This window comes from Melozone crissalis, unplaced genomic scaffold, assembly GCF_028551555.1.
Source record: "Melozone crissalis strain CALT ecotype California unplaced genomic scaffold, PUWL_Pcris_2 ptg000034l_1, whole genome shotgun sequence".
NCBI lineage: Eukaryota > Metazoa > Chordata > Aves > Passeriformes > Passerellidae > Melozone > Melozone crissalis.
In genome coordinates this window covers 21,877,766-21,904,499 of record NW_026535812.1, presented here as the reverse complement: position 1 = coordinate 21,904,499, position 26,734 = coordinate 21,877,766, and the positions used below count along the sequence as shown (strand labels likewise).

General features: G+C 48.3%; 1 protein-coding gene across 3 annotated transcripts in view; it reads right to left on the bottom strand.

Annotated features, from left to right (window-relative positions):
• Nucleotides 1–26,734, bottom strand: part of TNIK (TRAF2 and NCK interacting kinase) — a 146,202-nt gene that overhangs the window by 11,611 nt on the left and 107,857 nt on the right. Inside the window, exons 13-23 of one of the 3 annotated variants that reach the window (XM_054283034.1) lie at nucleotides 25,948–26,058; nucleotides 25,418–25,504; nucleotides 23,950–24,150; nucleotides 19,542–19,706; nucleotides 17,650–17,889; nucleotides 15,335–15,441; nucleotides 12,304–12,467; nucleotides 11,114–11,211; nucleotides 6,319–6,503; nucleotides 3,076–3,202; nucleotides 965–1,129 (exon numbers count right to left, since the gene is read on the bottom strand). In XM_054283034.1, coding sequence (XP_054139009.1) covers nucleotides 965–1,129; nucleotides 3,076–3,202; nucleotides 6,319–6,503; nucleotides 11,114–11,211; nucleotides 12,304–12,467; nucleotides 15,335–15,441; nucleotides 17,650–17,889; nucleotides 19,542–19,706; nucleotides 23,950–24,150; nucleotides 25,418–25,504; nucleotides 25,948–26,058 — 1,650 coding nt within the window. The remainder of the gene's footprint in view (nucleotides 1–964; nucleotides 1,130–3,075; nucleotides 3,203–6,318; nucleotides 6,504–11,113; nucleotides 11,212–12,303; nucleotides 12,468–15,334; nucleotides 15,442–17,649; nucleotides 17,890–19,541; nucleotides 19,707–23,949; nucleotides 24,151–25,417; nucleotides 25,505–25,947; nucleotides 26,059–26,734) is intronic. The other 2 variants (XM_054283035.1, XM_054283036.1) reach the window with 2 other exon arrangements.

The following is a 26,734-nucleotide window of genomic DNA, read 5'->3' as shown; positions in this document are numbered from 1 at the left end:
CTAGGCTGCATTTCAGCCCCAGGATGACTGTGGAAGGTGTTACTTTCAGGATCGACTCTCTCATTCCTGCTTTTTATGCCAATGAGGAAACAGATAAAAACTTGAGGTCAAGTCAGGCACCATCTGTTCTTACGTTTTATCAATGCCCAATTCCAAGAAATTTTTATTTTTATACTGCTAGTAAAAGTACACCATAGAGTGAGAACACCATTTCTATGAAAGAACATAGGATGGCAGAACTTTTGATGTACAACCTACCAAATGAAACAATGTTAAATACAATAGCTTAATTAGGACCAAATGGGTTGATTTCTCATGGAAAAAATGAACTGTTTGGCTCCCACAGCTAAGGATGGTAAGCTGGACACATCAATACCCTTGGTTTATTTGTCACATCTTGAACTAAGACTTTTTACACTTTATTCAATTTTAGTGTTCAGTCATGTGCCCATAAAACACCTACCAGAGAGAAACATTTTGCCATGACAGGAAACACACGATTTTAGAAGTGTGCAGGCTTCTTCTACTCTGAAGAACAATGTGGAATTTTGCTGGCTTTGGTTTTTGGTAACTTTTCAGTCATGACAATTATCAGAGGTTGCACAGATGGAAGCTGGGCCCAGTTGAAGCTAATGGCATCACTGGCTCTCACCACTTCCTTTTATATCAAAGTGTCAGAAAAAAATGGGGCTTTCCTACCAGTTGGCAGCACTGGTGTCACACCACCAGAACTCCAGCTGGTGGGCTTGAAAGACCTAATAAATCCTTCTGCCATCAGCCACAGACCCCTATGGCAGTGATTCCCTCGCATTTCCACTACGCTCACCCACGGGGACCAGAAACAGAGCGAGGGAAGAGCCAAGAGAGGCAGGGAGGAAAGCAGGAGAGCCCATCAGGGGGCAGAGATGTTAATCCTTGGTTCACAAGCAGCGCAAAGGAGAGAGAGGAGCCCCCCAGCACGTACTTCAGGCACCGAGTCCATGTCCTGCGCATGCGTGGAGACTCGCCCCAGGGCCTCGGTCGGCGTGCCCGCCGGTGAGTGGCTTTGCTGCACCAGGTCAGGCAGGTTGATGTGACCTGCAAAGCCATTGCTGGCTGCGTGGCCAGAACGCTTTTTTTCACCAGAGGTCTGCAGAGACACAAGGCATGAGGAAGAAAGAGAAGGGAGGGGGGAGGGAAGAGAAAAAAGAAGGGGAAAAATCCAAACCAAACCAAGTTGTCGGCAGTCCCGGCGCTCCCAGAGCAAGCGCAAGAGAAGGACCCTCTCTGTTCCATCCCCATGCAGCCTGGCAAGCAGCAAACCAACCCCCCCAATCCAGAGAATTAGACAGGATTAATGACAAAGTCAGTGCAGAGTAATTAGCCACGAAACAGCGAGAGAGGCCTGGTCACTGTTGGTTGGAGATGAGGAACTCAGGGCAGATTCTGCGCTTGCCCCCATGGGTGCAAACCCCATGGCCAGCTCTCCTCCCACACAGCCACTGGTGACACTGAGCCCTCAGCCAGCCCTAACCTGGACAGCTTTGCACAGCTATGGCAAAGAGCAGCCTGACTGCAAGTGCCAGCACAGCCCTGTCCATGTTTCTGTGACCCAAACCAGCAGTGAACAGCAGCAGCAGGGCAGGAGGGGCAGAACCACCAGCAGCTCGCCCTGCCCACGAGGCTCCTTGGGTTTCCACAGGGTTCCCCTTCCTTTCCATCCCCTCCCTGTGCAAGGAAGGTACTGGTGAGTTTCTCCCTTCCTAATTTATTTTGCCGTTTTGATGGATCTCACCTACCTGGAGCACATCAATGAGATTGTTACAGAGATTTACCCATTTACCGGGACTTGTGGAAACTTCAACTGGGCTCACCAAGCCTGACTAGTCCTGATGGCATTTATCCTTTCATTGCTCATTATCCTCACCTTCGACCACACCTTGCCATCCCACCAAAGAGTGAAAAGCTCTTTGCCCAAAGCCCTCTGACCTCAGTGAGCCCATCCTCTGATGGATATGGTGTGGGAGGAAAAACAGTAAGCACTCAGCACAAGGCTGCAGTTGCCTTGTTCTCCCACTCACCCACAGCACCCTCCCTGATTTGGGGATGTGCAGAGCTGTGGGGACCCCTGCTCTGAACAGCTCCATCCCACTGAGGGATGGGGTGGACTGTATCACCACCCCCTCCAAAACTGATGGAGAAAGGCAACAAACATGCTGTGACTTCTTTTGCTAACTCATTCCTCTCTTTCAAACTTGCATTTATATTTTTCCTTTGTATGTGAAGGTATTAGATAAATGGAATTAAGAACTAAAATGCAGCTCAAGTCTAGTTTACATGTGATCTAAACATCCCTCCTTTACAATTGCAGCCTCCAAGCTCCCCTCCTTCCTTCTCCTCTCCCACCCACCTCCCTGATGTGTTGGTGGGAGAGTGACTCCCCTGTTCCATAACCATGAGGACCTCCTGCCCTCTCACCAGGAGTCCAGCTCCCCATCTGCACTTCCACCAGCATCACCAGAACGTTCCAGCAGCTGGCAAGTCGAGAAACACCGAGGGAGACCTTCCACAGCCACTGCAGGTGCCTGCTCTGCCTCACTGCTGCAGAACCATCCCTCAGCCCTGCTCCCAGCACAGCCTCACCTCCACAGCCCTGGGATGGGGGCTCACGTCCCTCTGGGATGCCCAGTGCCTCCCACAGCACCAGCCTCTGCTGAAAGCCCCCAAACCCTCTACAAACACTGCATGACTCCATCAGTCCCAAGTGGCAAAGGCCGGGAAGAAGAGGGCAAACTTTGGGCCAGTTCCAAGTGAATTCACTGAACACTGTAAATGGAAGATAACTCCAGCTGCCCAGAGCAATGGTGGGGTTACAGCAGAGCCTTTGCAGGAGCCTCCTCCCCACTGCCATTCACTGCTGTTTGTAGTTCTGAGAAACATTTGCACTTGTCACATTTGCTCCGAGCGTAAATTGCACTAACGAGCACAATTTACTCCTCATTTTGTGTTCCGGACACACAGCACTGTTAGTTTTTGTGCTTACATGGGCAAAACCTCCTGAAGATGCTCCATGGAAGTGTTTGTTTTACAACTTACCTCCCTCACCATCAAAGTCCCTTCCCTTGAAATATTGCTAAACGTATCTGCGTGGGAAGTCTCGAGCCCGTGGGTTGTCACCATGCCCAGGTTGTATGGCTCGTTGCTTCCAGGAATTCCTGTGGGGCTGGGGACAGAGGGGAAAAGCATTAATGGTGAATATTCCCTTTGTTAAACCAGGTGAAAAATCCTCTAGTGCTCTCATTGTTTCAATAAGAGTAAGGTTCTGTATCTCACAAGAAGAAAAGTTAGAAAAATGTATCCATTTAGATTTATGGGAAATGATAGATGCTGTCAGAAATACAGGGCCAGGGTCAGGTTGATAAAGGACAGATACCAAAGTGAGAGACCATTCTCTTCCTTATCCCCAGGTGTCCTGACAGGAGCACTGATGAACGGGTAACAAGGAGTGGGACTCCTTCCTGCTCTACTTTATGTAATTTTTTTTCTACCTAAAAAAGCTGCAGAAAACCAAAATTTACTCCCTTTAATTCCCATCTCAAGCCCTGAAAAGGAAACACCAGAGCATCTGATGGCAAATAACAAGGGAAGGGATGGGGTCTGGAGAAGATGTGGGCAGGACAAGTTGTGTCCTGTAGCTTTCTGCTGTTTCCCAGGTGAAAATTCAGCCCTAACCTGTGGTTTCACCTTGAAATCTCCACGATTCTATTTGAAGAAGGAGACTGGAATTTATTAAATTTTAGTACTGCCTGAGACTGGCTGTCACAGGTGCTGAGCAGCTCCCATTACTTCACTTGGCAGCCTGGCTGCTTAAATATAACTGGAACAAATCCTCAAGCAAACAACCAACACCCCTGGATGATCAGACCTGTTACTCTGCATTTAAAACCCTCACAGACCAATTGCTTCCAGCAGGGTGAGGCAATACAACCTGGAACTCCCGTGCACACCAACAGGCCCCGAGGCCGGTGAGGGAGCCTGGTTTGGTGAAAAGCCAAAACAACCAGGATGAATCATGGAGTTACTGGTCCAGGGTGGGATCTGAGCCCTGGGGACCCTGAGGTGGGACTGGATTCTTGCCTGCATCCCATCAAACTACAACTGGATGGGCATCACAAAGGCACTCCAGACAGCAGCCCACCAGATTCCTACAGCACCTTCCATGTGAGGAGCTAACACCTCCCTTTAGCTTTTCACCAAGGGATGAGAAAATAGCACAGTTATTATGGCTTTAAAATAAGAGAACAGGGCCAGGGGAGGTTATGTTGATTTTGAGACTGTACAGCCAGAGAACGAATGGCTGAGGCAGCCCTGGGGTCCCAAATCTCATCAGTGCACAGTTTCCATGTCATCCTGCAAGAATTCCCTGGCCATGGGCAAGAGCTGGCTGGCACAGCTCAAGGAGAGGGAGCTGAGGGGAGTCATCAGATGGAGAAATTATATCTCCAGAGGTGGATGGAATAAACAATTCCTCCTATCCACTGGGACACAGAGCAGAAATTGATAGGTTTATCCTGCAGCAGAAGAGATCTGGATAGAGCTGGAATGAAGAGCAGCCAAGTGCTCAGGGAGGATACCCAGGGAAGTTTAAACATGGGTTACACAAAGATCACTCAGAAGGTGCAGCAGAAGACAAAATTATCTCTCTTGGTCCCGCTTTCCAATGACAAACACTAAGCATAGGAAAATAAATCTCTGTTAGAAAAAACACCAAAGAACATTGAGGCTGAACTCGAGCTAAGGTCCCTTTTGAGAAATAAGGGTTTAACTCAGAGGATTTGCTTTCCTTTTCCCCAGACATGGGGCAGTGCAGCTCTGCCTGCAGACACTCCTGCATCTCTGGGACACAAGGGAGACAGGACATTATGGGACATGTGGCATTGGGCTGGCAGGGGCTGGGGGCATCCAGCTCACTGCTGTCATCCCACACATGTGGCTGCAAGGCATCCAGCGGGATATTCATCCACTGGGAAGAAGTGCTGTGTCAAACCCAAGGTGTCTGAAGAAGGATGTCAGCACAAATTAACCACTCCTGATCAAACTCCTCTGCCATGAGCAGCTTGAGGCCCCTTCTGGCACGCCTGGCTGCCCATCCCACTGCTGCACATTCAGAGCCATCCCTCTGCCTCCTGACCTGCTCCAACCAACTCAAGAGCTCTGATTTAATTCTTCTGCTGGAAGGAAGTTTCAACCCAGGAGCTTGGCACTCTGAATAACATGGACCCAAGAAGACATGGTCTCCCTGCCACTTAGAGGGCTTCTATGCTGCTCCCTACAAATCAGAGAATCAAAGAATTATTTAGCTTGAAAAAGACCTCTGAATTCCTTGAGTCCAACCATTCACCCAGCACCATCATGTTCACTGCTAAACCATGTTCCTGAAGCCAGGTATGCCTGTGTCAACTACAACTCATTTAGCAGGAAAAATGGAAATGAACTGATTAAAACACAAATAATCCCCTGAAACTTTCCTACAGCTCCTCTGTGAATTCAGAGGGGCAGGACTCAGATCCTGCTGCCAGGTGGAGCCCTCCAGAAATGTCCCTGCAAAGCACTGGGTGGGAAACCTGAGCAGAGATATTCCAGGAACTCTCTCTGAATGGCAACAGCTCCCTGTGAGTGTTGAAGCTGTGCTGCCCTGATCTGGAGAGACTCAAAAGCACAAATGTCCCATGGGACACAACAGTCTGCTGATCTCTTCATTTCACCACTTCAACCCACCAAGACTGACTGCGCCAAGGGCAGAAATCCAAGACAAAGATTCAGGATTATTGCAATCCTGGCTCTACCAGTTGGCACTGGGCAGCACACCAAGTACTGACACTTAAGCATGGCTTAATTTGGGGCAAGACCAGGCTCAAGAGCAGGCAGAATTTAACACATCCATCCCATGGGCAGGACCCACAGTGTGGATGAGGTCAGCTGTGCCCACTCTGGCCAAAAAACTGCCTGGCTCATCAGCAGGTACAGCTCCATCAGCTTTGAGCCAACATTCACTGAATAAGCAGCAGAAATAGCTCAGTTTTCCCCATTAATTCTCTCTACTTTGGAACAGGAAAAACACTCATGCAAGTACATCATCCCTTGCAACCATAAGGCTGTTCCCAGTGCCAGCCACCAAACAGGGACACGCTTTGGCCCTGTCCTTTATCACAGCTACTGCTCCTCCAGGCCAGGACACACCAGGGTTTCTCCTCCAGGCCCATACACGCTGGGGTTTCACCTCCACAAAAACACACGGGGCTTTCATGGCTTGCCCCCCCAAAAGAAAGCGCTGCTCACATGAGCCGTGGGATGTCACTGACAGGCACGGTCCCGTCGTGCGTCTCGTTCTCCCCATCCTCCTCCTCCTCCTCGCTGCTCTCCGACTCCTCGCTGGAGGAGGAATAGTCTGTCACCTTCTTCAGGGGCCGGTTGGTTTCCTCGATGCGCAGCTCCCTCAGCTCTTTGGCTAAAGCCGTCAGGTCCTAAAGGGGATGGGGGCGAGGAAACAAGGAGGCGACGGCTGTTACACTCAGAGCGAGGAGAAGGTCACACACATCTCTCCAAAAGCCAATGCTAACAGCACGAGCAACGAGAAATAGCTTTACAGAGTCGTTACAAACATGAGACAAACGTAAGACAATGTTTGTAGCATGTAGCATTTATTAAACAAAACAAAACTGATTTACGCTCACTGAAAAGTCAATAGCCAACCTCTTCTTTTTCTCTTTGGAACGTGTATGTGCATATATATACACACACTTATATGTATATACACGACAAAATTATATTTGTTGGAAAAGGTGAAGTTCAGTCACCATCATAGTAAACTGGAAAACAACGTCACTTCAAAGATTGGCTCGGAGAATTTCTCCTGCAGGGTTTTCTCTTCTTTCAAACTTCTCAAAAGAGACCCCGTAATGGTATTTATTCTGTAATAAATGCATTTGGGAAGGAAGCAATGACAGCATCTCCCATGGAGTGGTGCAATCCCCACGTCAAGAGCTGCTTCCATGGTGAGTCTCCGCTGTCGGGCGGCTGCCGAGAGGCGGTGAGGAGCACGAGGAGAAGCGCCCAGCTCAGCCAGACTTTGGAGTCACAGCTCTGAGTCAGCCACACGATCAAAAAATAATAATAATAATAAAAAAAAAAATCCCTCAGCGGGACCCATTAAGCACTTTATGTGAAATGTGGCAGCCTACAAGCTAAGGGAGAAAGAAACTAAAAAAAAAACCAAAAAAAAAAAAAACCAACCAAAAAGCCTCGAAACAAGAAAAAAGATAGGAGCAGTCCCAAAGCCTAGTCATAATTTTTCAGTTTACCATGACTTTGATGAGGTCTCAGACCCGACAGTCATATAAAATAGACACTGCTATTTCAAAACAAGGAACATGGCAGGCACCGTGTAGAAAAGAGACTTTTTGTTATCTTACATGCTTTTATAGCAATGCAGGGGGAAGCAGTAGGGCAGAAAAGCATGAGAGCTCGAATTAGAATGGGTTAGAGAACTCTGTTGCACAAGACATGCACATGACGAACAAAGCATTGCAATTGTCAGTCTTACCATTTCTCCCTATATTAGTGACCGAGGTAGGCATCAGTGCATTCGGTCAGAGATAAAGGATCAGGGAGAAAGAAACTCATTGAAAAAGACTAAATTCCACAATTGTCTTACGGCCATACTCTCATTTACTGCATTTCCAGTTTACCGTTCCAGCAGGGCGACTACGGCAATATTAATTATTGTGGCAAAAGGAGCTCCTAAAACCTATCCTGTCGACACGTGAAGAGAAGGATGGAGAAGCTCTATGGTTGAGATGCAAACCCAGTTTGGTTTTTAATGGTGAGGGAGGAATGTTTTGTAAGCAATCTGTGCTTTGGCTGCTGATGCCCCACACCTCCCGGCGGGCTCCCACCGGTGACAGCCACACATTCTGCTCCCAGGTCTGCCCTGCCCAGGCTCTCACAGAGAGACTCCCCTGGATATTGGAGAGTTGGAGAGCTTTGCATCAGACTCAGAAGTATAAGCATCCCAAAAAAGGCTTTTTTTGGTTTTTTTTTTTTTTTTTTTTTGATTTGTCAATCTCTGTTTCACAGCAGGTACCTGTGATGGGTTTTATATGGGTTGTTCAGCCTGGTGAAGACAAAGCCCCACAGGGAGACCTCAGAGCATCTTCCAGCACCTAAAGAGGCTCCAGTAGAGTTGGAGAGGGACTTTGGACAAGGGTATGGAGTGACAGGACAAAGGGGAATGGCTTTAAACTGACAGAGAGTAGGTTTAGATTGGATATTGGGAAGAAATTCTTTATTCAGACTGAGGTGAGGCCCTGGCAGAGGCTGCACAGGGAAGCTGTGGCTGCCCTACCCCTGGAAATGTTCAAGGCCAGGATGGATGGGGCTTGGAGCGACCTGGGATAGTGGAAGGTGTCCCTGCTTATGGACTGGGTGGGGTGGGACAAGATGAACTTTAAGGTCCCTTCCAACCCAAACCGTTCTGTGATTCTGTAGTTCTGTGTCCCTCCAAATGGTCTCTGTACCTTTAAAAAAAGGCTCTTTACCATGATTAAAGAGAGATTGTGGTATTTCAAGAGCTCCTTTTCGATGCCAACATGTTTGAGATTGAAATAGAGTCAAATCTGCAGTCACGACAACTAATTATTTTAATTAGTGCTGCAGCAGCTTCTATGATACGACTGCTTCTTTTCCTAAATAAGAATCAGTGACAATTTGAGCAGCTTAACAATGCTTTCCATTTACAGTATCAAACATGCTCTTTATTGAGCACTTGCCTTTGAATTGAATTAGAGCCTCGCACTTTAAAAGGGATTTTAGGACTGTGTAAGAGCCTCTTAAAACTGCAGCTGGACTTCTGCAGCGCAGGACTAGCACTGATCTCCTCCCTGTCACAGCACTGGACTGTGAAAATTATTTCTTTTTTACACCTTCCACTTCTAACATGCTTCAAGGCACCCTATCAGCCTTTTTTGGCCATCACTAGAAGATAGTCAGGTACTTTAAAAATCAGCTTAATTACTTTTTAATAACTTATTTGAAAGTTATAAGAACAGTAATACTCCCAGACAATATCATCAGATAACTCATATTTCCTAGTTAAAGCTTTGCCTCGGGATGGTTAATTCTTTGATGCTATCATTTTGTTTAAGTAATGAGCACTTTGTAGGATTAAACAGCTTCACCAAGTTGCTCCTGGACCAAAAACAATCTGACAACCAGAGAGAAAGTGCTCTGTAGTTCCACACATGTTCCAAGTGTTATTACTGAGGGTGACATAATACATAAGTCAGCAGTGTCGGTGCTCTTTAATTACTTTTAATTACAAAGCCTTCTTTAGATTTAATATTTGCTGGAATCAAGTCAGATTGGTTTCCAAAATCACACTGCTCCTTGAGCTTGAATTCAGCACACACACTGCCTATTTAGACACTGATTTATGTGCTTTTTTTCTTAACAAAGCACCTCATTAAACAAAATGTATTGCTCATATTTTATCCAAGAGAACAAGTTAACTAACCAGCACAGCTTCCTTCTTTCATATCTTCTATTTTTAGAGGAAAGAGGCTGCTGAAACCAGTGCTTTCTGCTACAGCCCTGCAGTTACCAGTATCTGCAGTGTGCACAGCGATGCGTGTGTGAGGCAAGTTAAATGTTAAATCAGGAATGCTGGGTCTTGTCCCATGAATGTTTAAACATTCACCACTGCCAGATGCACATTTAAAATATTATCCTAAGTGAAAAAGGTGTACTTGAGGACTCTCATTTTTTAAGAGGATGAATGAGGACCAGCACTGCCATCAACATCCGAGACGGCTCTGCTGACAGGATTTGCAGTGGATGCTGGTCCATGAGAATGAACAACCCACTCCTGTTTTTCAAGTGCCTTTTTTTGAATTAGGCTTAGAATACATTTCAAAAAGCACTTGATGGCCCCACTGAAATCAGCAGGTGGCCAGGGGCTGTGGCTGAGAGCAGAATGTGGTGAGGGGTCCAGGCTGCCCAACCTCCTCCACCGGCACGAGAAGCCTCCGCTCTGGCTCCTTCTCCTTCCAACAGCAGCAGCACCACCTGCTCCCCCACGCGAACACTGGGATGCCTCTGCCCTGGCCTCCATGCAAGTGGCGTGGCCAGCAGGTTTTGGGCAGCCCAGGGCTGAGCAGAGCACAGCAGCAGTGCTGTCCCCTCCCGACACCGGAACGGCACCGGTTCGCTCTCCCGTCCGACCCGAGATCGCATCGCCACCTTTATCGACAGCACCAAGAAAACCCAGCTCGGAATTAAGCACTAACTAGTCAACCTTGCACAGGCATGACCCACTGAGAAAAGATATCACTAACCTCATCTATAGCTTTCTTATAGCTCTGTGGGTAAAGGAAGAATAATCAGCATCAGAGGAAACAGATCGGGACAGGAAAAAGCCAGAGGAAGGGCAAGCAGGTTAGAAATAAAATTAGAATTGTTAGCTCAACGCTGTGGAGTGTAGAGAAAAAAAACATCATCAACAAAACATTAATACACATTAAAATAGAGAAGCAGTAGAAATTCATATAGCTTTTAGGCCGACTCTGCAGTTTTAAGATACAAATGTCAACAGCATTAAACCAGGAGGAAACACTTCGGATGAGATTTTGCTCAGAATAATAGAAGGGGATTGTACAGAGACCACTACCAGGTGGGGTTTTAAGCTGGGAAGGCTGTCGGGGGCTGGTTGGTTCCCCAGCCTTCACGAGCAGAGCATCCCTGGGCGGGTGCTGCGGGGACATGCAGCACGGAACACAACCATGTGCCATCGGCCACCGCCGCGCCCAAGCTAGCAAAGCCCTTAAGCGTCTGCTTCGCCTGGAAACACAGGCTTAAGTGCTTTCCCCTAGGCTTGGGCTCCTGGTAAAAACTCATGCACTCTCTTAAGCATTCAAATCTCCCAGGGGCTCTTGCTGTACTGCTGCTGTCCAGTCTCTCAGCTGGAGCAGCAGCAGTGCTAGCCTCGTTTTTGGGGTCCCCGCGGTTGTGCCACCGCACCAAAGGGAAACGCGGCCAAGCCAGCTGGCAGCATTCCCATGGGAAGGAATTGAGCACTCACAGCGGGTCGGCTCGGTCGTGTCACGTCCCTGTTGTCCTCCTGCTTGACCTTGGCGGGCTCATGGGAGAGCACAGGGGACCCTTCGGGCTTGGCATTCCCTGGTGAAAGGCAGGAGGAGAGAGTGGGAATTAAAATGCTGCCAAAATCCATCACTACAACCTGTCATGAGGGCTTCATCATCACTTTGCTTCCACTGTCTTGAAAAATCCTCCTGGCTCCTTTCTGCTTCTCCACCGAGAGCAAGAGAAGCCTCCACCTGCCCAGCCTCCACCAACAGCCCTCTCACAGAGTTACTGCTCCTTTTCTACTAAAGAAACAAATTTACTTTGCAGAAGAGTAGGGCATGTGATAAATGAAAAGCTCTGCAGCATCTGACATCGCTAGGACAATATTTGTCACAGGATTCCTTATTTGTAAAAACAAAACCAAACCTGAAATGACAATGGGTTACAAACTCCTTTTATTGAGTACCTAGAGGACTGATGGTTTCAACAACAGACACCATCATCTTATGGCCAAATCATAAAATATTCAAGGCATGGAGGCAGCATTTGTCTTAAAGCTCTTCAGCCCTGGGGAACGGAAGTGTGGGGCTGTGCCAGAATGCAGATGAGTGGGTGTACGAGCTGTGGCAACTCCACTACTCCACTGCCATCAAAAGGGGAATGGAATATCTTGAAGAGGGGCTCTAGGGTGAGAGGGAACAATTTGGCTACACACATAAATCTCATGTCAGCACAGCTGCCTGGTGAAAGCATTTGAGAGAAAGCTTCTCATAGGTTATGTCACTCCTCTGATTCTATCTTCAGCACAAAGATGAAGCCCCTCAAAAAATATATATATCAATTAAAAGTGAAACACACTCCCAAAGAAACCACATCAGTAGGGGTGCAGCTGCGTGGATGAAGACAGGAAGCACACTGGTTGTTTTCTTTGTTTACCCTAAAGCATAACTCCCATCTCCTTCTGCCAGGGCTACTTGGCAGTGAGGTGCTGTGGCCACCTTACATCAGCCTCCAGGGAAATGGAGCTGTTGGCAACTCTGTCTGCATGGAGGCCAGCAGGTCACAAAAGCACATCAGAAATGATGCATCCTTTGATTTTTAAATTTTTTAGAAAACAAGCATGAGGTCACATGTCCCTTGCCCTCCCAAAGCGTGCCTGGTGCTGAGGGACGTGCCCAAGCTCACCTCTGACTCTGTTGCGCTCGCTGGAGCCGGCCTGGGAGCCAGGCTGGGAGCCACCCTGGGAGCTGGGCTGGGAGCTGGGAGTGCTGGAGCTGGAGGAGCTGCCACTGCTGGTCCTCTGCAAGGGGCTCTCCACGATGGTCTCTGTCCTCCTCAGGTCTGGGTTGCTGCAGGAGGGCAGAACAGAGGGGCACCATCAGCCAGGGTCTCACCCACCCATCCACCGCAGGGCTCCAGACCCTGCCCACACTGACAGGGCCGGCTGCAAAGGCCCCCAGAGTCCTCCTCAGCTGGAGGAGACAGGGCTGAGATCACCAACTTTGGGTGCTCTATGACCACAACAACAAAAAAAAATTGCCTGGAGTAGCTCTCTGCTCTTATTTTATAAAATTTGGCAACCATTAAAAGATTCCTTGCTCTTGATCTGTAGATTTGCAAAGCTGGAGTTACCTAATTAGCCACCAAAATTCTTCGTAAAAGCAGGAATTTGTGATGTGCTGTTAGACAAAGACTTCAGCAAAGCAAGGATCTCAAATTTGCAGCAAGGCTGCTGATCTCTTGTACCACTTAATTCACAGTCCCAAATTTTCATGGCTTCACTTCAAACTTGCATCAGATATCCACTTTTCCTCCTTGATTTCTCTCACCCTTGTGAACACAGATAAATCCAGAATAAAAAGTGCCCTTGATACACAAGGAGTGACTAATATCTCTCTGGGTATCAGATGCCTTTAGGAAATTAATTCTTACTTGGCATTGAAATGACATCAGAAGAGATGTTCATGCAGAGTTAGGCAATTTGGTTTTATACAGTGTTTCTGGAAGTGATCTTATTCAAAGGCCTCTTTAAAATGTATAGTAAATATTCCCTCATTTGTCACAACAGGGTGACAAATAAAAGAAGGGGTATTTTTGTAATATTTGCATTTATGCATGGGGAGAACCAAGAGCCAATAGGAAAAACGCGGGAAAAGAAAAAATATTACATTACTGTGAGAGAAATAAAGTATGAAATAATTTCAATGAAAACTTAAGTTTAATGGACATGTGGTAGCATCCTAATAATTTCCAATTTTCATCAAACTGAAGGCCTCCAGCTCAGGCTCTATGGCTGAAATCCTTAGCTAAATTAACTAATGAAGTATATTTGAAAATTTTGGCAACTGATGTATTTACCTGCAGTGACCAGGCTGAGGGTCAGGAAACACTGGGCAACCTTTAATTTGAATCCCAGCCTTCCATTATCCTTTTTACTTTCAATACCATCACTTATAAAGATTACGCAGTCCAATACCCCTCTGCATTTTAAACTGTCCTTCAAGCAACAGCTAATTAAAATAGCAACATTTTCAAGAATTCAAAATGTTTCAGCCTTTGGCAAAGAAGAGCAACAAACCATGACATGCTTTTTCTCTAATTAAAAAAAAAAAGAAAAGAACAACAAAAAAACCAAAAAATTCTCTTCCTCCTCCTGCTGTCCCTGGCAGTGACTTGGGGCTGCTGCCTGTGAGTTTGCTGAAGCACAGAGGGGCAGTGAGCTGGAAAGGGAGGCATTGCTCACACTGGTGACAGAACATCCCCACAGTCACTTTTTGACCTCCCCCTCTGAGGACAAGGCAGGAGGAAGCAGCCAAGGAGCTCCCTCACGCAAGGCTAATTGGAACTCGCATTTCTCCCAGGATCTGCCTGTCTGAGGTCTGTTCTGTGAATCACAGACAAGCTCTTGCATGACTAAGCTGTGTTTTTAACATCCAGCTCTGAGCAGAGCCTGTCAGCCTCCCTGCTCGTTTTAGCCATGCCCAGGGACAGCTGTGGCATGGCAGGGATGGGGCCACGGCAGTGGCACTGCACCTTCCCAGGGGCTCACTGCTGTGCCACAGCTGGATCTGCCTGAGCTGAAGGCCCAGTCCTAAGAAGCTGAGAGGAATTTAATCCTTGATCTACACCTAGAGAAGATCTCAGCTGGCTGCATGAGTGTCTGTCCTGCAGCACATTCCTCAGTCATTATCTGTGAAAAACCACTCTGATGCATAAGAAATGTATGGAATGTACCACTGAGACCTCCCCACTGGCTTACAGGGACCCACTGATATGTAGGAGGTGAGAACCAGGACCTAAATCCAGCAAGGGGAGTACCCAAACTCCTGTTTGCCTCCACAGCAGCAGATGCAGCATCCACCTCCAAACCCTGCAATGCCCAGGAATCCATTCAGCCAAGGGAACAAAGCCTCCAGGGGTGCTCCAAGCCTTGTCAGTACAAATCACTGCTGGATGCAAAAATTCATCCCAGACACAAGAGAAGCCTTGCAGATGTTGTGGTGTTTAGTCAGCTAAAGCAGGGCTGGACCCAGCCCCTGTCTGTGCTCCCAGCTGGGCAATGCCAGGCACTGCAGCAGTGGCACACCAGGGTCACTCCTGCCCTTCGGAAACCCAGGGCACGGGGAATATTTCTCTGTCTGCTCTGGGGTGCCCTGAACTCCAGGGCAGCACTGACCTTGACCCTCATTCATGGACAAAGTTTCCCAGACTTCAAGATAGACTGGAACCCACAAAAGTGTGAAATAGATTATAGAGAGTAGTGTAGGTGTGTCACTTGGTGACAAATTTAGGTTTTGGGATTTTTAGTGTGCTGTGGATGGAAGCAAGATGGAGGGCACAGGGTGTCATCCTGGGTTTCTTCTTCTTCCTCCTTCTCCATGGGTTTGGGTGGCATTTTGTAATTGGGCAGAAAAGTCCCCATTGCAGCTCTTTGGAATCAGTTACTGGGTTAAAAGGGAAAATAATCTAGGTGTCAGTTCTTAATGGGATAGTTTAGTCTTAAAAGACCTTGTAACAAGAAATTGTTGGCCATTTTGTGACTTCTAATGAAAAGCTGTTGAACTCACAGCAGTGAGACTGTTTTACTGATAAGAAATAATAAACACCTGAGTCTGAACATGAATTACTGTCTCAAGTGCCTTCAATGCAGACCCAGAGAAACCCACAACTGGAACCTCCACACTGCCCATCCTCTCCATCCCCTGCATGCCCTCACCTTGCCCTGATGGGCTGGGAGCCCAGCCGTGGCCCCAGGGCGCTGCCATTGCCCGGGGAGTTCTTCCTTGCCAGGGCAGGGGATATGGAAGTGGTTCGTTGAGGCACCTGGAAAAGAATGGAGACATCTGCAGTCACCCACCTGAGCCATGACAGATCACCTTCCAGCTCTGCCTCAAGGCTGATTTACATCTGATTTCCCACTGAGAGAAAGGCAGTATTTAGGGCAATTATGAAAGACAAGGCTCTCAGATTTTAGATGGGATCACTGGAGTGTGAGGCAGCAGCAAGCAGCAAAGGTGGTATCAGGGATGCTCCTGGCACAGGAGCCCCCAGAGCAGCCTGGCTACCACCAAAAAGGGCACTTACATCTGGAAGAAATGTATGGACATATACACACACAAATATATATATAATTTAAATCTGACAAAACCCATACAAGTAATTTCTAAGGTAAAACTCAGACTGAAGTGCATTTCAACAGCCACAACAGAGGTTTTCTATCTAGCTCAGATATGACACATGCCAGCAGACAGAAGGTGTTGACTGGTGGACAAACAAGAGGGTTGACAGTGGGAAGACCCAGACTGACCCACCTAACATTGGGATTAAACACTGTGACCTCCACTGAGCCTCAGATGCCACTGCCAAACCTTGCTGCTGGCAGAAGGGCTCAGCACGAGCACCCAAAGCCAAGCACAGCCTAGAGGGGCAGTGACAGGTGACCCTGGAACTCTGCCCCATCTCGTGGGAGCTCAGGCATCACTGCATGGTCACAGGTGCAGTGGCCTCATCCCCCAGCACCTCAGTGATGTGGAGAGGCAAGACAATACTCACCTGGTTCAATACCTTGCACCAGGTAACAGAAAGGCCAAGGGCTTGTCAGGATTAGCAATAAAAAGGATTAGGCTTGGCTTTTTTAAAGAATAAACACACGGTTCCATTAGGCAAGATAAGAGAAGGTTTAGAGAGCCTGGACTGCAGCATCACCAGCTGCAGCTTGTCCCAGCACAAAGCAGTCTCCCCTCCAGGTAGAGTACTCTGCAGTCAGGACTTGGGGACTTTTCCACCTTCCTCTGAAGCATCCAGCCACCAGCACTGGCAGAAACAAGACCCTGGACCACAGAGACAGCCTGTCCTGCCTCTTGGGGCAGTCCTTTCTCTTCTCCAAACACCCCAAACTCACCTTGGGCAGCCCAGTGTGCAGTCAGGCTCCTCTGGGGTGAAACTGCCAACACATCAGCCCTAAATGTGATCTGGTGGGATCCCTTCCAGAGTCCATTTTCCCTCAGCCAAGGGGGAAAACACTGCAGAGTGCTGGAGAACAGCTCTTCTCCCAGCAGCCATGGTCTCACCACACAGGGCATTGCTGCGGCCCAGTGTCCTTCTCAAAGGACTCATGGCAAAAGCCAACATTAAATTGCAGGGCTTTTTCTTAATTAGGTTAAAACCAGGCAGCCACCCCTCTGCACTGTGGAGGAGCCAAGCACACAGACAGTTCCAGGAGCTGTTGGCTTGCTGCTGCCTTCAGCAGAGCACTGATGTCCCCTCTTGCTTGGTGACAGCAGAAATAGGAGCATTATCAACACCCATGACACCACCACAGATCCCCTGCACAGGGAGGCTTACCTGGTGACTGTGACTTTGCTCTTCAAAAGGCAAGTTACTCACTTTGTAAATACACAGAAAAATCGCCTCTCAATCAGGGACAAATATTGCCTCCCTGTCACTAATCAATTTATAATCATTTCTCCTCTGTAAAAATCCTCCTGGCTGAGCACTGATTCACTGTAAGGGCAACTTTAATGGCCAAGTTGTAATTCTTCCCAAGTGAAGGTGTATAAACAACACAATCGAAATACTGGTCCAGAAGAATCCTAATTAAAGAGGTACTGCCAGACACTGCCAAAATGTCAATGAATGTATAAAGCTGCTGGAGCCCTTACAAATCTTCCATCAATATTGATTGCAACTGGAGGCACGGTACTGGACTAAAAAGGACCCGTCTTATTGAGTATGACAAATTTTATGTTCCTATAATTCTATTTAAGCAGAAGGTTGTTTTTTATCCAAGGGAGAGAAGAGATTAATTTGTTTTGGCCTCTGTCTGAGCTCTAGAACTTTCTTTGCTGGAGGGCAGTGCTGTTTTGCAGCTATTTTGCAGCCAAGAGCAGCTCCCAGCACGTCCTGAGGAAATGCAGCCCCTGGGTGGGTCAGCCCCACTGCAGAGCCTCGGGGTGGGCTCAGTCCTGCCCACTCTGCTTTGCCAGAGGGACTCAGCTCTGAGGTGCTGAAAGTGAGGAGTGGTTGTGTTACCTTTGGTGGAATGTCTTCCTCCTGCCGTAACCAAGAACTTCGGTCAAACTTTTCAATGCGAGGGGGCAGAGGAGGGTTTTCTGAGGTGGGGTCCGAGTTCTGCCTTGGCATCTCAGTGCGGTGAGAGGTCACCGTCAGAGCCTCCTGAAACCCAGCCAGTCCCTTTGCAGGCTGTTCATGCAGTGACTGAGACCCAGACAAGGAGCTTCCTTGGGATTTCACAGTGACCAGATGTGGAATCTAAGCACCAAGTCAAAACAGAACTATCAGTCAAAATGGAGGGTAAAAAAAAAAATAAAAAAGGAATTAAAAAAAATTTAAAATTTGATTTAATTTTTTTTTTTTTTTTTATTAGCACTTTGGATGCACTGAAAAGCCCCCTTGGTCTGAGATCAGCACTGCCTTGGTTTCAGGAACTTCTGATTTACATCACTTCAAGGCAAGATCTGTTAAAAATCACACTCCCGCACACGCCGTGCCCGCCCCAGGCTCTGCTGCTGCTGGCCCAAAGTCCAGCTCCTACATCTGCACCTCCGTGGTTGTACTAATGAGGTTTGGCATGGATTTTCCATGTTAAAAATGAAAAAAAAAAAACCAAAAATAAGGAAACGATAATAAATAATAACTGATTAAAAAAATCATCAGGAATTCTGAGGCATAGATGGCTTAAAAAATATCTTGAGGCATGAGCTTCTATAGGTCTTGGTGGCTCCCAAGGATTAGCCTTACAGGTTGCAAGTTTAAGAAATACTGACATCTGTTCTGGGAAATCTGAGAAAATCACAAGGTTACAGTTTGTGAAATCAGAGCTCTTTCCCAGGACTCTGTGAAGCTGCACTCCTTTGATACAACAGGGTTGTGACTTTTATTTGAAATTTCTACATACAGATCCCTGTATGTGTCCATGTCTCAAGGGTACAGGAGTATGCACACACACACTGACACGGGGCTCTGGGCTTCAAGCAACTCTTTCATGGGTATTTTATTGCCAAACAAAAGTCTCTGTAGCTGCTGATGGTATAGGATGCCAAGAAGGTCACTGAAAATTATTTGGTCAGTCAGAGGGATGATGGTGAAGCGGGGTTTTGCCCACTTTCCAATTGCATACAAAAAAGGATGTTTCAGGGCTTTCCTGCACATTTTTGTTTAAGGCTGGCTCTGTTCTGGAGGTGCCACACGTGGCTGGCACTTAGCTGGCACATATTCCATAGAAAGCCCAGCTGAACCTGGAGCAAAGGCTTTGTATTTCCCTCTGAAATCCCTGCTGGAGTCTGTGGATCTGTGGGAGCAATTCCAGGGGCTGGACCAGAGCCAGCACTGACACTCCTACAGCTTTTGGTGGCAGAGTTCTTGCAGACCTCATGGCTGGGAGAAACTTCTAAAATAACAATGCCCCTCCTCTGTGACAGTCAGGGTGATCTATGCCCTCTCCAGATGTGTTTGTGACTGATGTCAACTCAATGGAAAACCAAAACAAAACCTTGAATCAAAGCGGCAAAGAAAGCAAAACCTCTTTCTGATGATCCTCAGCATCAAAGCATCCCGGGTCTTTTGTGCCAGGCTCTGTGGTTTTAGGCCTTTACATAAACCAGATCCAAAGAGGATCAGAGCAACAGCTGCACTGGCCCAGAGCAGCAGCTCCTCCTGGTCCTCCAGCTTGTTTCTAGCAGTAACCAGTACGTGATGCTTCAAAGGAAGGTACAAACCAGCGTGATGTTGCTAACACATGGAGGTGACAAGAGGAACACACTCATGCATGCAGATGCTGCTGTTACTCATGAACATGCTTAAGGCTGAGAATCCAGGGAGCCAGCTGCTATTTCCCTTCCATCCATCATTCCTTGTCTCCTTACCAGCACCCCCAGCACCCTGGCAGGGCGGAGCACCGTTACCTGCGGGTCCACGGGCCGGAGCAGGGGCGGCGTCCGGGCTGGCTGCACGCCGCTGATGCTGAAGGACTCGGAGCGAGGAGGCAGGTTGGGGTCAGAAATCCTGTTGGCCACCTTGTGGGGCATGGCCGGCGAGCTCTGCCGGTTGAGCCGCGAGCGCTCCTCCACCTGCGCGACACCGGGACAGTCAGAGCCCCAAAACCCATTCCAGTGGGATCCAGGGTAGGCATGAACATACAGAAACCTCCTTTCTCCTCAGGCATAGCATATCTATTGCTTAACCAAGGTGGTGATCGCTCACAGGCTGGACTTGATGATCTTGGAGGTGTTTCCCAACCTAAGTGATTCGGTGATCATGGAATCCAAGATTTCCATCAAATTGTGCAATAAATGCATTTTAAAGGCATGAAAATGCTTGGATTTATACCCTTCATTAATTTCTGAATATGAAATGGAAAAAAAAAGAAACTAAAAAGAAAACATAAAGAAAAGGCAGCACGCCTCAGAGAGATGTTCCTAGAAAATTACTCCCGAGAAGCTCTTGCTTCTTCTCAAATGGATCTTTGAGCAAGGGGACCATTTTCCTTCACAGTTATAAACACCACAACGGGTAGTTTTGTTTGATCTGAATAAAAGAATAAACATGGCAGCCAGAAAAATGTTGGCTTTGATCTGAATTTACTCAGTCTGGCACCTTGTCATGTATGGGAGGGGAAAAGCCTCTTTAACTGAAAGAGAACATCAACCCAAAGCTCACTGCTTTCAGCTCCCCTTGATGGGAACACGGCGGTTTCAGCTCACCCAGCCATGCCATCCTGCAGCTAGGCTGTGCATTGATATTCAGGCAGAATATGCTATGCAGAATTTTTGATACCTCGGGATCTGATGTGTATTTTATTTATGTGTCATTAAAGTGTTAAATACCCCTAGCGTGTCTCGGTTCCACCGTGGATGATGCCACAGTAAAAGGCAATCTTTACAACAGGTTTGCTTGGAAAGGACCACAGCTCTTCTTTAAATAAATACTCATGAAACAAAAGAACCATTATATGAATAAAAATTAATCCTTTTCAGAGACTGAGCATGAGGCAGAGTTAAATCTAGGTAAGAAATTTGTGTTATGGACTGTTTCTTGAGTTTAAGTAGCCTGGGCTACTGCTGTGTCCTGGAAGGTCACCACAACTTCCCCAGACCCACCAGCGAGCAGAGGCTGTGCAAAGCTCTGCTCAGCAGTGCCCAAGGGGACAAAGGGATGAGGAGAGGAGCAGGGTGGGAAGGAGAACGCCCTCTGAAAAGGGAGCAGCAGCCCGAGTGCTGGGTCACGGCTGCTCCAGCCCATCTCCTCCTCAGCCAAGCCCTGACAGCGACAGGCGGAGATGGAGCCGCTGCGCTCCAGCTGCTCCCGGCACAATGCCAGGCCCCAAGGTGCACCTGATTGAGGAGGATCTCCAAGCTGGCGTGCAGGAGAGGGATCAAATTGGGATGTCTGGGTACTGGGAAGGAGAAAGGTGCTTGAATTCCCACCGCCAGTATCTCCTCACTTGCACCTTGTGGGACCAGCACAGCAGAAGATGCTCTTGAGACTCTCCAGCTGTGTTTGGTGGGGCCCTACTGATTCCACTGTTAGGCAGGAAGGGGGAAAAAACAGCTAAATCCTTCAGATGTTCATCATTGCTCCAGTACAGACCTTCTCTAATTGAACTCAAGGTTCCCCAAACAGGAAACATCCTTAGCAGTGTCTGTGCAGTCCCAGCAGAAGATTGCTAATGTTTTAATACATCACTTCAAAGGGAGAGCAGGATAAAAGCCACGGGGACTGAAGGAGGAGCTGACTGTGGGTGTTGGCTGCTGCAGAGAACAGAACAGCTCATGATGCACAGCTGAGCCCCGAGTTCTCTCAGGGAAGCTCTGAACCGTGGGAAAGCACCAGGGGGTCCAGCCACCATGTGGAAAATGTGGAAACTTGTCCCCTCCTTTCTGCGCAATCATGTGTGGTATATTCCTGCCCAAATCCATCCTTCAGCTGACCAAACTGTCCCTGGCTATCTCCAACACCTTGTTCAGCAAATACTGATCCATAACAGAAAAGTCAGTAACAAAGGGAGCTGCTAATTACAGGACCAGAGCTCAGAGTGCTAATGCCACATCCCTGGCTGGATCACCAGAGGGTCCCAACATGATCTCCAAAAAAGCCCAAATAGTCCATAATTATAAGAGATGTGCCTGGGAAAACAGGACAGGTCTGGGATAGCATCCAAGATACATCCCAAGTTAGCTTCCAGTGCACAACCCTGGGTTACCAGAAGATGAGTAGAAGGGGCAGCGGAAGGGAGTGTGCATCCATGCATTTTGGCAGGACTATCTGCTCAGACTGTTTCGTTCAGCATCAAGAGAAATCCTTGTCTGTGCTCTGGGGAAGCTGTGAGAGATGCAGCACAGGCTGGATCCTCACCCAGAGCTGTGTCATCACCAACAGGCCAGCCCCTTAACCAGGGGATGCAGGGACATGACCACAAGGTGAGTGGCCACAACCTCACTCTGATGCTTTATCCCATTCCTGCAGGGTCTTGGAGTCACCCTGTGAAAACCAGTGAGGTGAGGAAATGTGTGCATAAAGGAGAGGTGTGAAAAGCAAAGGCAGGCACAGCGTGAGGAGGGCTCAGCTGTGGTGATCAAGCTCCTACAAGAGAAGACTTGAGACCAAAAAAGCATAAAAACAAGGGCAGTATGGGATATAATGTAAAATCCTCAGGAAATACCCAAATAAGCTTTGCACAGCCTCCAGAAACTGTAGGCTGAGCACCAGACTTGTCTTTTCATTGTTCCCACAGGAAAACAAAGTCTCAATATTTCTGTTAAATTAGCATGCATGGGCTGGGTATGGAAATTGCTAAACTATAACAAAAACCATGGTGGGCTCATTAAGTATCAGCACAAATCTGTCTGTGGAGCAAGCAAAGGTGGGCCTTCAATATATGCAGCAAAGTACCTGAATTGTGTTAAAAGCAGGACTAAACAGAAGATAAAACAGGATGGAGGCAAGAGGAGTCATTCTGGGAGATTCCCAAAGGGGCTTTGCTGAGGCAGTACATCAAACTACTGCTCCCAACAGCAGAAAGATGCCACAGCTTGGAGCATTTAATTAGAAACCAGACAGAGCGACACAGGTAAGGAATAAATGGTTTGGAGAGCTAATTGGTGGAAGCTGGAGAAGTTCCCCAACAACAGGAAACCTCATCTTCCCAATGATTTTGGCAAAGGGGAAGAGGCCATGTTCTGCTGCTTTTATTAACATTGTGCAGTTCCCAATGTCCTGCTTCCAGGGACAGCATCAAAAAGATGCCAGCCCCATGAAACAGAAGAAATGGGCCTTTGTGTTTGAAAGGGAAAGCTAAATCCAGCACTCTTCTCCTTCACCCCAGATAAAAAAAATAATATCCTTTTTTACATATCTTTGCTGAAGTTTTGCAGACAGTGCCTGAAGCATTTAAGCAGTGTTCTAGAGGGTTTACTTAAAACCAGGCAATAAAAGACAGAGTTTATTCCCTTTTCCCTGCCCACTACCTACTCTCAGCCTCCCGGCAGATGGACAAGAGTGACCCAGTTCTGCACAGAGCTGCAGAGGCACCACCCAGGTGGAAGCCTCTCTCATCAGAGGCAGCTCAGCACATCTGGAACACCTCATCTGCAATCCCACTTATCAAACCTCTTCTTACACTAAAAAGGGCTGGAGAATGATGATGGAACTTTAGAAAAATTAATAGCAAGAGCAGGCACCAGTCTTACTGGAGTCACCACAGAGATTAAGGAGAAAGAGTTTGCACATGGTCCTGAATCTGCACTGCAGACAATGCATGCCTTAATCTTTTCAAGACTATTCACACTAGCAATAATTAATATTCAAGATCTCACAACTATTACAATCCTCTCTTTTTGCCCGAGAGAAAAAAATCAGAAAAGAGCGACCCCAAGGGATACAGCCCTGAGCCTGGGGAAAAGCTGTCCAACCCCTGCCTATGCAGAATTAGGGCTCAGCAAAGAACCTCACAACCATCACCCTCTGCATTCACCCCCGACCCTGCAAACTTGTGGACATGCCAGGAAGGAGAATGAGGAGGTGATCTTCAAGGTCCATTCCAACCCCTTAATTGAATTATATGATTCTTTGTCCACAAGCCCCCAGACAGGCTGAACCCCTCCAGGAGGGATTCACTCTCCTTCTCACATACCCTCATGGAAAAACCTCCTGTTTGTACAAACCCAGACACACTGCACCGAGCTGGGAGTGCTCCCAGCACAGCTGATGGCACCTCCTGGGTCCCCACCCTGTGCAGCACAACCTGCTGTGTGCATTTCAGACCCATCCCTGCAGATGCACATGAGCATCACCATCCTCCCTGCTCTCCCTTACCTCCTTGGCCCACGCTGGCTTCTCGCTGGCATTTATCCCTTCTTTGTAATGGTACAGGGGTTTCTTCTCTGCTGGCCTCTGGTCCTGCCTCTGCTGCTGCTGCTGCTGCTGCAGGGACACCAGGTAGTCCCTCTCCTGCTGGAGCTGCCTCTGCAGCCTCTCCGCCTGCCGCTGCTCCTCCAGCTGCTTGCGCTTGTACTCCTGCCCAGGAGAAACACAGTCACACGGTGCCCAGCCAGCCTGCAACCTGCAGATTTATCTGTTTGGGTCAACAATGGGGCCTGAGCAGCTGAAAGGTTGTTTTCTGGCAGAGCTTGCTGATTTGGAAGGCGTTGGGGACTGAACTGTAAAGCATCCCCAAGGAGAGACAGCAGAGCCAGCAAATTCAGAGTTCTGACTCTGCCAGTGATGCTCTGCCCCGTTTGGGAGGAATGGGGGATGTGAGTGCTGCCTTGTCAGGGAAACCCTGCAAGACCCACTGAGGGCTGAGGTTTGCTTAGGAGTTACCACTGACTTTGGCCAGGTTTTTCTGGATAGAGAAAAGAAGGATCAATTCCATGACGTGCCAAACATCACCTGGTCAAGACGGGGCTCAGAGTAACCTGGTCTAGTGGAAGCTGTCCCTGCCCATGGCAGGGGGTTGGAAAGAGACAGTCTTTAATGTCCCTTCCAACCCAAACCATTTCATGATATTATGGTCAGACAAAACTCAACTGAAGCCAACTCCTCTGTAGGACCAATTAATTGATCCTGAGAAGAGCCAGACTGCAAAGCCAACTGTGTGATCTTTCTGAATCCCTACAGCTCTATGAGTTTAAAGGAGTAAATAATTTTGCGAAGTCCTTTTAAAAGGTATTGGTTTCTGTGAGGGCTTTGGATTTTTTTCCTAAATAAAATAGCAAGACAAAAAAAAACCCAAACAAACAATCCTGTAGATTAAAAGAAAATGCAGTAACAGACAGCTACCAGCAGTAAAAAGGATAACTCAAACTCAAATTAAATAAAAAAGAGGACATCAAGAATGCAAACAGCACACAAGGGAATAGACAGTGTTCCTGCGAGGAAATTGAAACAAAAGCCTTCACTCAGAACATGAAGAACAGCATGGCAGGGTGGGTTTGATGGATGCAGGCACACAACAGCTGGAACACACCCCAACGTGCTGCAAACAGCCTCCAAAACTCCACAGCAGCAACCAGGGCTGCTCCTCTCAGGAGGACACACACACAAACACACCAATGCTGCGGAGGGATGCGATGAGAGCCGTGCACCATGAGGGCAGCCAGCCCCAGGCAGAACAGGGCATCCAGGCATGCTGCAGCCATGGAGCAGGACAGGAGGCTCCAGGGAGGGTGGTGACAGCGGTGTCCCCCATGTCTGGGCATGCCAGGAGGCACTGGGGCACACGGGTGCATGCGGACACGACACGGGCAGCAAGCGGCAAGCGTGGCCGTGGCCTCCCATTTACCAGAAGTAGCGCCTGCTCCTGCAACAACTGCTGCTGCAGGATCTCTAACTGCCTCTGCTCCTCCTCTAACTGTCGCCTGATGTACTCCTGGAGGCATGGGCAGCAAGGATCAAAGGAAAAAGAGAGAGAAGGTAAAAGAGCCAGTATTTCCGGAGAGGAAGGAGAATGAGGTGGGCACCCACATCCACCCCGCCCAAGAGATCTGATCAATCAGCCCTGGCACCCTCCATCCCTGCCCAAAGAGCCCAGGGTGTCCACCACTCTACAAGAATAGAAACTGCTGGGGAATGGCAAACATTACCCAAGATTAACAAAACACCTGACCCCAAGAACAAGCGGGCGTGGAAAACCTGCACCGAATGCCTTCACATCTGCGGGCCAGCAAGTGGATCCACACAGAAATAAACAGCAGTGAAAGCGACACACGCAGTGTTAACAATTAAGCAATTTGCTCTCAAGTGGTAAAAAAGGAGTGTTTACAGGAAGATCTGTGATGAGAGGCAGAGGAAGGCGCGCTCCCAGCCCGGTACCTGCTCGTGCTCGGCGCGCCGCCGCTCCTCCTCACGCCGCATCTGCTCCTCGTAGTGCCGGCGCTGCTCCCGCTCCTGCTGCTTCCGCAGCTCCTTCTCCCGCCTCTGTTGCTGTGGGGGGCAGGAGGTTCAGGTCAGCATCCCCATCCCTCTCCCCGGAGCCCAAAGTCCTTTTTCTCATTGTTTTTGGGGTGTCACCTTGCCCACAGACCCAGAGTGCTCCCACCCATCCAAGGAGATCATTGGGTGGTACAGGGAATCCTTGATGCCACTCCATCCTCACACACTCTGGTGCTTGGCACTGGCTGTGGAGAGCCCACAGCATGCTCCTGGCCAGAACCAGATCATTTCTTCTCCCACCTGCAGATGAAGCCACGGGGACAGTGCATGGTCCCCATGTCCCAGCACGGCCAACCAGGGGGTTAATGAACTACCTGGGAGCTACATGAGCCCATTGCCTACAGGTAACACATCTCAGCCCCAAACCCAGCCATGAGGATCAGGGACAGAGCCAGGAGACTTATGCCTACTGAGTGCGAAATGCATCCTTCTTTATGCTTGCTGAGACCAGAAACCAACAAAGAAGACTCAAAATCCAAAGGTTTTTCATTTCTGAAGCACCAAATGAGCAGGATGGGACTTCCCTTGCTATTGTCAGGTCCTGCCTGCCCCACTCCTCCTGGGTGCATCCCTGCCTGCTCCACTCTGCAGCACCTTTGCTGACAGGGAGTGTAGGGGTGATGACAACCCACAGCCTGCTGTGAGTCACCCTGGGCACACCTGCAGC